The 10,316-nt window shown below is 40.0% G+C and overlaps 1 protein-coding gene across 1 annotated transcript in view; it reads right to left on the bottom strand.

The window, feature by feature from the left end:
- TBCK (TBC1 domain containing kinase) overlaps positions 1-9,534 on the bottom strand; it is an 80,034-nt gene extending 70,500 nt beyond the window's left edge. Inside the window, exons 1-2 of the mRNA XM_079990203.1 lie at positions 9,313-9,534; positions 3,931-4,003 (exon numbers count right to left, since the gene is read on the bottom strand). Coding sequence (XP_079846329.1) covers positions 3,931-4,003; positions 9,313-9,505 — 266 coding nt within the window. The 5' untranslated portion in view covers positions 9,506-9,534. The remainder of the gene's footprint in view (positions 1-3,930; positions 4,004-9,312) is intronic.
- Between the last annotated feature and the right edge of the window lie 782 nt (positions 9,535-10,316).

The raw sequence follows: 10,316 nt of genomic DNA on the forward strand, positions 1-10,316 counted from the left end.
CTTTTCAACAAAAAAATACGAAATGAGAACACAAAATATATAACAAAAAAACTAACAGACTAAGAAACCAATAAGCCGCCTCCAATGAACACATTTAAGAGGCTATAGTACTATCAGGAATCCTATCTGCTCAGATGTGCCATAAGTTCATTCGAGATGCAGAAAGAAGAAAACCAAGCTGTCCATGATATACTGTGAAATGCAATGCATGCTTACCCACAGTGTTCACTGGGGCTTACTCTCTTGTAAGCATGCATGGGCTTACAGCCTTGGTCTAATTCTTGAAGTTCTTTATTCTAAACCAAATGTTTCAGATCCTGACACCTACTGAGAAGTGGTTATATCAGTTTCCCAGTGTTCGTGGGGCTGAGGGTTCTGCTAACATTTCACCTTCTACAACTATACCTATACTGTTGCCCAGGTTATTTCAACAAGGTTGCCGAGAACGTATGGTAGAGGTAATAATATACTCTCAAGAGGCTTTGAAGATCATTACGGTTAACAAAAGGTTTCCATTATCCAAAATGTATCCATCTGGGGATACACAGAGATCATAACAGAAAAGCGTGCTGCAATGTTTCTGTGGAATGTTTAGCTTCCTGACTGAGTTACAAGAGAAGCCAAATGTAGCGTAACTATTTCAGATATCTAACTTTGGAGTTAGAAATTCTGATAAGCTCTTCTAAAGTACAGTAGTGTCCTAGTGGAATATCACCACCTTATGGAAAAGGGGGAGAAAAAGGAGGACGGTTCTTGTGGACTCAAAAACAGAACTGTGCCGAAACACCTATGCAAACCGTTACCTCATATGTAATCGGTATAATGATGCATGACTTCATAAGATTAACTGCAAATAACTATCAGACAGCTGTATAGCCTGCTGTTTTGCAATATGCATGGAAAGATGGACCGTCCACCCATGGTATATCTTCAGTTTCAGCAATAGCCTAATAGAAGATTTCCTGCTGACTTGACATCAGCTTGTGGTACAGGTGCAAAGGACTTATTTCCTGGCAAGTGCAAGAAGAATTAATCTATAAACCATAAGGACAGCTTCTCCCATTCCATAACAGTTTGTGAAATTAATTGCAATAGCATGCATATCAACTTTGGGTATAAAACCTGTTCTATCATGAGCTAATATAATCAAAACAAGTAGGGGGGAGGACCCCAAATAGTTCCCTACAAAGCTAATTGACGGAGATGGATTGAATAGCATAACTGGGAATTGCTCTTTCTTAAATTATTTCTGGCTATTGAAAGGTCTTATGACAGAAACAAAAAGATGTCAATTTTAATTAACTGAAAAACAATGGGAAATGTTTCAGTTGGTCTCAGTGAAAGTATCCCTGAGGTGAAACAGCTTCTCTTTTGCATAGTATGAACTCAAAATTTTGCTGCATATGCTGGCTTGAGAAACACACACACAAAAAGCCTTGAGGGAGGCGCATTTCTGATTTGGGCTTTAATTTTTTTTTTTTTTAGAAATTATGCTTCCATAAAAAATTGCCACTGGCTGGGCATTTCTCTTAAGATAGGTGAGAAAAAGCTTTCAGTCTTTTACCTTGCTGGGCAAAGGGGGAATTAAAGGACTGGACATTCAAATAATGCTTCAGGAAAAAAGTATGAAGGCAAACTGCTAACATTAAACTCACTTTGGAGATACTTTAAATAGACAATACAACATTTTGATATAGGTTGGGCGAAAACATTATTTTGGACTTAGTAGCATCCCCGAGAGCTGACATAACTCAGTGTCTAAAAGTGAAACCCTGTATATGAAACTAAGAAGCAAGTGCTATGAAGTTCAATAGAGTTTACTCCCAGGTAAGTGACAAAGCTACAAATCCCCAATTCAAATGTTGCTTCTGCCACTATCTCTCAGCTTCAACACCCCCTCACCCAGCAAAAGGAGAAAACAATACTGACTTACATTACAGGGTTGCTAGAATTACAAAAGGCAATGAAAAGAGTTTGTGAAATGATTTGAAAGTTTAAAATACAGAGTATTTTTTTATTTTACTGAGTTCTTATTTTATTCGGCAAGATTTAAATACCACTTAATTGACAAAAATACCCTCAATTTATTATTGTGCTTTTGTTCCTTACTCCCTTCTAAATCACCTAGGAACATAAATTAATTCTGAAGGCACAGGATGTAAATTATGTAAAGGAATATCCTAGTTTTAATTTACCATTAGGAAATGTGGTATCTATGATCTTTGGTGACAGGGGCTTAGAAGTCTTCCATCACAGCAAACTGTTAATTGTTAAGCAATCTGCTATATATCTCTGATATCCACTGAACAGACATGCACCCTCTCATTGGGTATAATCTATAAACCAATATCTGTCAACATGCAATGAAGATAAAATTTAGAGCTCACTCCATCCATATGCCAAGCACAAATGGCAAATAGAAGCACTCTCAGTTTCTGCTCTATAGCCAAGGGGACAATTGGGGATTATTCTGCAGGAGTTGGCACTTAATGACCTGGTGGTAAAATAATTTCTGAGATACATTATTTCCAATCCATTTCAAAATGTGTTAAGTTGCCCCTCAAGTCTTCAATCCAGCTAACTAAATCAGTAGGAAAGAATCTAAATTCAACAAAAGTGAAATGGAAATATTAACACTAAGCCAGGTAAGGCCAAGGCTGGAGAATTCAGCCACAGCACAAGTTTGGTCTCATTTATGGGGTGAGTGCAAAGGGGACTCTGAGATCTAATTTGCACATTTTATTTGAAAATTACTTTTTATTCTATGTAATAAGAAATTTTGGTAGATTTGATCATGGTTTTACTGCATATGTATCAACTGGTTTTTTTCCCCCCTTCTTTGGATGATGCTATGGCTTTTGGCTAGTGCAATAAAAGTTTCTCTCTCTCTCTCCCTATTTTCATATTTATCAAAACGCAGACACCACTGTAAGAGCCTGATCCCAGGGATGCAGTGTTCTCAGAGGAAATCCTCCTAAGCACTATTCCTGTGCCAAAATCCAGCCCCATTCCCTAAAGATTCTAAAAATGTACACATGCACAATCTACCTGCACAATCTGTACCCCAAAGAGGGTGCAAATTACGCAAAGCAGCTCCATGCATGCAGACTTTATGTGCAAACAGTTTGTAGGCTCCATTTACAGCTTCAGATAACTGTGCAAACAGGAAGCAAAAGGCACTTCCTGTATCCACACAATCATTTCTCTGTATGTGCCACCATATCAACAGGGATACTGTGCTATGCTACCAGTCTAAGGCCAGAAGCAGACAGGGTTGCCATGCTATATGAGCAGAGGTATGGCTGAGGCTTCCTGATCCCCTCACCTGGGTAGAATGTACTCCTTTGTTCGCTGGAAGAAAATAATGTTGTAATCTCTGTTCTGCATTTTACATTGCACAGCAATATCAAATTTCCTGAACCTGATGCTGCACTTTATATCATATAGCAATACAGAAGCTGCAGGGAAACATCAAGATATATACTTTCATTTTCTTTTCCTATAGAAATGAAACTAACATTCATCATTTAGAAGCTTAAAACCCTGCACAACTAATGTACAAACACTGTCATGTACACACAATTCCTCAATACGTTTCAGGTTGGCTTTAAAAAACCCCAAAAACTCATTATCTGAAACATAACTTAAAACACAAGCAAAGCATATTGGAAGAAATGGCTGGCAGGTTCCAGTACTTTCATCGTAAAATCGTAAAACTTTTGTGAAGAAGTAAATATATGTTTCATCCTAAGCATGTGTTTATCTGGCTGCCAGAAGGATAAAGTACTGGAAGATGTCAGCTTTGAATCTGTTAGACCTGCAAAGGTAGTTAACGTTTTAAAAGAAAAAGTGCATCTGGACTTTGTAACTTAAAGTAGATAAACCTTTCAGTTTGCATGTTCCCTTGCAATGTTTTTCTTGATAGCATACCTCACTGGTTTCCTGTCTCGAAGCAAATCTTCCAGACTCTTTCCACAGTGTTCCGCAACAACCACTAGCCTCTCTGATGAAAAATATACACAGAGAGACAGATTTAGTATCTCAGTGCACACAGGCACAAAAACACTTTCACTCTTGCATCCCACTGAAATGAAAACCATATTATGGTAACGCTGCATCTCGTAATACAAAGAGGATGTCTACTTATTTTAGGGGGATAGAAAATCATACTGAGTATACGTTACACAGAATATAACCAAATTAACACGTAGATGGCAATTATTTGCAGCCAACAACTGTCTAGAGTAATTTCAGTGTTAAGAACATATGAGCATTTTTTTCCTCATTATACAACAACAACCATGGTGGGGGGGGGGGGGAGAGAATAGAGTAAATAGAAAATTTCTGTGATGGGCTGTTTTTACTGATCAATATTTTTTATTTGTTTTTGGCTGTATTCCACCAGTTTCTGATTTGGCACTTTTTATGGAGTGTGTGCTTTTAGCATGGTAAAGATTTTGTAATTATTGTTTTGGTTATAAAGTTTGAATATTGTATACATTTTATATCTCTCCATGTTGCCTTGGGTCATTTTTGTAAAAGGTAACTAAGATTTTTTTTTAGCAACTATTGCCATTTTTTGAAAGTTTCTTTGTCAGTTTTACGGTCAGTACTTCCAATTTTCTACTTTTTCTAAATGCATTTGGAAATGTATTAGAAACTTCTAGTATTATATTCGCCACTCTTTCAGTATCGAAATTACCAAATTTTTTGTGTAAGTGAAGGAAGACAAGAAAGAAAAAAACAGATAAGTGGGTACCATTTGTTTTGGAATAGGGCTAGTAAAATAATAGCAAAATATACAAATTGTTTCAGTTGCTACGAGTACATATGGGTTAACCTACTCGCTTGTTATTTTCTCCATTTCTTTTATTTACCACATTGAGGAGATAGACCACTGTTTTTGAAAAGGAACATTTCTCCATTACTGTGAAGGAGAGCAATTTTTAAGGCATAGCACTCGCTCCTTTTGTACATTTACAAACATTAATCACACCATTTCCCCCACATAATGCTTAGTTTACAATTTATTTATTTTTAATGCAAGAAAGTACCATACTTTTCCGTGTATAAGACTAGGTTTTTTTCTTTAAAAATGATTCTAAAAAGTGTGGATCGTATTATACATGGAGCCATTTCCCTCCATTTTCTTAAATTTGAGTCCCCCAAAATAGGGGGGTATTTCAGTTGCAGGTCCCCAACAAGACATAATTTTAGAGGCCCATACTTATAAGAATTGTGCACCAGCCCTGGAAAGATCCATTGCCATTGCTCTTCTGACATCAGTGCACTGATGGTGGAGAGAAGAAGAGTTTGGATTTGATATCCCGCCTTTCACTCCCTTTTTAAGGAGTCTCAAAGTGGCTAACATTGTCCTTTCCCTTCCTCCACCACAACAAACACTCTGTGAGGTGAGTGGGGCTGAGAGACTTCAGAGAAGTGTGACTGGCCCAAGGTCACCCAGCAGCTGCATGTGGAGGAGCGGAGACGCGAACCCGGTTCCCCAGATTACGAGTCCACCGCTCTTAACCACTACACCACACTGGCTCTGGTCAAAATGGGGGGGGGGGGGTTTGGCATTTCAGTAGCATGTTGGGAGTTGATAGGGGGAGGCTTCAGATCTGTTCAATCCTTCCATTCCCACAATATGCCCTCAATATGGCATGTGTGCCCTGGGGCTGGATCGAATGAGAGGGAATACATTATTTAAAGAATACCTCAAGACAGCCAATGGAAGGGGGCCAAGAGAAAACCCTACCCCGCCCACTCCACCTAGTGCCCTGCCGGACACCAGCTTTCGATTTGACAGCTCATCCACCGCAAGTACCGCCTCTCCCAACCCAGTAAGATTTCTCTTTTAAACAACTGAAATATATAAACTGTGTTATTTAGGAATGGACTGTAATGGTGAAAAAGGAATAGGAATTCAGAGATCAACTGAAGGAAAACAGTGCCTCATGCTGAAACCTCTCCTGCCCTCACCAACTCCATTCACACAGGGGTATCGAATGCCTTACTATTATCCACAACTGAGGTGCGTGGATGAGCATGGGGAACAGTTACCCTGAACATGATGCTGTGACAGCCACCAAAATCTTAGTAATTGTCAACATGGTTCCCGACAACAGCATTATTTAAGGCAGGATTTCCTAAACTGTGCTCCCTGAGCTTCATTTGGGTGGTCTGTGGATTTTGGTAGAGGATGGTATATCCATCCCATTAAATATCCACATTGGTTTTTAAATGCATTTGTAGTGTTTCTTTTATATCTTGTATTGTATTTTATGGTATTACAATTTGAATTCCATGGAAATTCAAACAAATAAAAAGAGATCGTGACAGGCACATCCATTCTGCTGCACTAATTTTGTTATAAAATGCACCGCCAGCTAAGACTATTTTTGGATTTTCCTCTCTGGGCTGCCTCATAATACATTATTCTTGTATAGCTGTAAGAATATTGTCATTCTATGTACAACCACCTCTCCTTTAAAACAGATTTACAATGTGAAGCTTCTCCTCTGCTTTGCCAGACATTCTGCTTAGCTATACAGCAAAAGCTACAGTTAAATAAAATTCACCATGTAAAAGAAAAGAAACTTCACTTAAAAGTAATAAAACTGATCCCAGGTGTAACTGTCACCCTCCACCCCTGCCAAGATACCAAGAAAGCACGATCATATTGAATAAGTTTGGAACAGTTTATAGAAGACAGGAAAACCCTGACTTCTGAACTAACTTTTATTCTTTGGCGATCACTCGTAGCCGAGTAAGATTGTCTTCCATAAACACGGTTTTAACAATGAGTCTGTAAGTGACTGTGGAGGCCAATTCTGGACCCACGCGTCCTTCCACAGTGGGGACATTGGTTTCCGGGTGGGAGTTGATCATGGTGTGGATTTGCCAAGTGTGCCTTCCTCTTAGCACGTTTCTCCCTTTCATCCTGCGTTCAAGTGTCTTCAAAGCCCATGACACCTTTGGTAAAGGCTGTTCTCCAACTAGAGCGCTCACAGGCCAGTGTTTCCCAGTTGTCGCTGTTTATACATTTTTTTAGCTTTGCCTTGAGACAGACTTTTAACCTCTTTTGTTGGCCACCAGCTAATATTACACTTTCCATTTTTAAGTTTGGAATAGAGTAGTTGCTTTGGAAGGTGATAATCAGGCATCTGCACAACATGACCAGTCCAACAAAGTTGTGTTGAAGAATCATTGCTTCAACACTGGTGATCTTTGCTTCATCCAGTACACTGATATTAGTTCGCCTGTCTTCCTAAGCGATATGTAAGATTTTTCGGAAAATACAATGCCCTTTAAAGGACAGGTCACACGTGATATCCAGCATGAGAATGGGAAAATAAAAAAATGTAAATAGAACAAATAAAGTCAAGTGAAAAACTGAACAGCCAATTATAAGAAGCACATAGAGCAGCATGCCAGGCAAGTTGTGAGGAATGCTTTGTATCTTTTAAGGAGCCCTCTGTGTGCATACAGAGACAGGCTGCACACATAGCATTGCAGTTCTCCTCACAGGAGGAATGTGTAAGATTAAAAAGATGCACTTAAGAGATGACATTTTGCAAGGGAAATAGCCTGCTAAAATGGGCATAGTTCAACCCGAAAATCGCCTTTTCGGCTATGGACCCAGCTGTGCCCCTATCGGGATAAGGATAACCTAACTTTTGTCATCTATGCTCCAGTAACCTCTTAGTAAGATTACTGCAACACATTATGTGTAGGGCTGCCTCTGAGGACAGTTCGAAAACTTTAGCTGGTGCAGAATTTGGCAGTCACGCAACTCACTAGGGTGCAGAATTTGGCAGTCACGCAACTCACTAGGGTAAGATGGTTTGAGCATATTACACCAATCCTGGCCTGACTGTACCGGCTGCCAATTAAGTTTCCAGGCCCAATTTGAAGGGCTGGTTTTGACCTAAAAATGTAAAGGACATCTGACAGCTAAGTCCAGTCACAGACGACTCTGGGGTTTGCTGCGCTCATCTCGCTTTACAGCCCAAGGGAGCCGGCGTTTGTCCGCAGACAGTTTTTCCGGGTCATGTGGCCAGCATGACTAAGCCGTTTCTGGTGAACCAGAGCAGCGCATGGAATCGCCGTTTACCTTCCCACCAGAGCGGTACCTATTTATCTACTTGCACTTTTTGGCATGCTTTCAAACTGCTATGTTGGCAGGAGCTGGGACAGAGCAACGGGAACTCACCCTGTTGCAGGGATTTGAACCGCCGACCTTCTGATCGGCAAGCCCAAGAGGCTCAGTGGTTTAGACCACAGCACCACCTGTGCCCCAACTTTTGATCCAGAAGGCCTTAAATGGACCACAATACCTCAAGGACCACCTCTTTCCATATGAACTGACCCAGACCCTGTGATCATCACCTGAGGCCCTTCTCCGTGTGCCTCCTCTACATGAGGTCCGCAGGGTGGCAACATGAGAATGAGTGACTCCCCATTTGTGGAATGCTCTCTTCAGAGAGACTCGCCTGGTGCCTTCATTACATATCTTTACGTACCATGTGAAAATATTTCTCTATAACGAGGCCTTTGGCCTTTTAAAATGTGTTTTTGGTAGGAGATTATGGGTTTATTTTTATTTTTAAAATGTATTTTTGTGTTCTTATTTTGTATTTCTATGTTGTGAACTACCCTGTGATCTTTGGATGAAGGGCAGTATACAAACAGAAATAACAGAATAAGTAAATTACAGCTTATATTTCATCTTCAGCATGATATATGGCACACTGATAAGTTCCAAAATGTGAGGACTGGGAGAGAACTGTCGAGGCCGCCTTCTGTGGAGCACATTTCTTTTAAACTCTGAACTTCAAAAGAGAGATTTGAAGAATTAAATAAAAAGAAAGACAGATTGATGAATTGCAGGAACCTAAGGAACAAATGGACTGAAAGAAGCCTGCAGTTTTCAAGAACAAAACCCCCCAAAAAGCATGTGAAGGAACAGAGGGTGGAGGGGGGAATGGAGTAAAGAGAGATAAGCAGAGTGTGAAAAAGAAAAGGAAATACCTAAAAATTATCAATGTGATCTGAACTACAGGATAACAAAGGCCTGCAGCCCAGCAGCATACATCTGTGTCTGTTATGTGCAACAACAGAGACAAGCCTGAAAAATGCTGCTACAGAGTCAGTCTGGGGAAAAGCAAACTGCCGTCTTGGGGGGAAAAAATGATGACGGCTGCTTTGAAGTCTAATGCTCTGAAACACACGCACAGAATAATTACTGTAACACTCCTACATGCACACCCCAAAGTTATGGGGCAGGGAGGGGGGAGAAAGCACACTCACCATGCTTTCCACGGGAAATGTCCACATACTGGCAGAGCCTAGGATGCGTAATTGTCTTAAGAATCTGAAAGCGTCCCAGGATCTTTATGGAGTTTGGTGTCAAGGGCAGGCCGTTGCTCCCACAAACATCATTCGGAAGAGCAGAAGCAAAGAAGGTAAAGGCTCCCAATTCCGCATCCTTTAAGGGAAACATCTTAGGAGTTCCTTGTAAGTAGTGTTCCCCTGAAAGAAAGAAAGAAAGAAAGAAAGAAGAACAATAAAACCAGGCTGCAATGCTCCAAACCAGTAAACAGGCTGCCTATAGAAAAAAAAGCCTACAGGTTTAATTTTAAGGCTAGTCAAGCAAACGGATGCCATTGATATTACTGCTGGTTATAACAGAGTAATGAAAGCTGTTTTTAGCATCTGAAAATGTATAAAGCAATAAACTGCAAGTCAACAGAATATTTAGAGGTTTATAGCCTGAACTCTGCAAAGGAATCATGCTATTTATTTAAGTCTAGTGAGTAAGGATACAATCTAGAAAGCCTGTGCATCCATCCATATTTGAGCAGCAGCAGCAGACAGTCACTATTTTGCAGGAGGGAGTCAAGTACATAGTAGAAATTATGTCCATACAATTAAAGCAGATTATAATGCCCTCTTGCCCTGGACCACCATATCCACTTAAAAATATAGCAACCAACAATGGATTTTATATTAAGAATATGATGGGGAAATGCACTGAAAAGTTTGGGAAGTTTTTAAAGCAACCTGCAGACAAATCAGGATGCATGTTTAATGTCCTATAACATCCCCATGAACCAATCTGAATGAACACTCATGCAAATCAGAATGAACGCTCCATAAGCAGGTAATCAGTAGGAGCCCTGAACTGCAAACACTTTTTGGCATTATATAGAGTTGCTGTTGTGGGGAAACAGAACTCCCACCCGCTGCTGACTAAATAACACAGGCTAAATGATCAGTTGCGCACCATGGAAATAAAATATAGCATCAGAGCA

This window comes from Podarcis cretensis (genome assembly GCF_951804945.1).
Source record: "Podarcis cretensis genome assembly, chromosome: 9".
Classification (NCBI taxonomy): domain Eukaryota; kingdom Metazoa; phylum Chordata; class Lepidosauria; order Squamata; family Lacertidae; genus Podarcis; species Podarcis cretensis.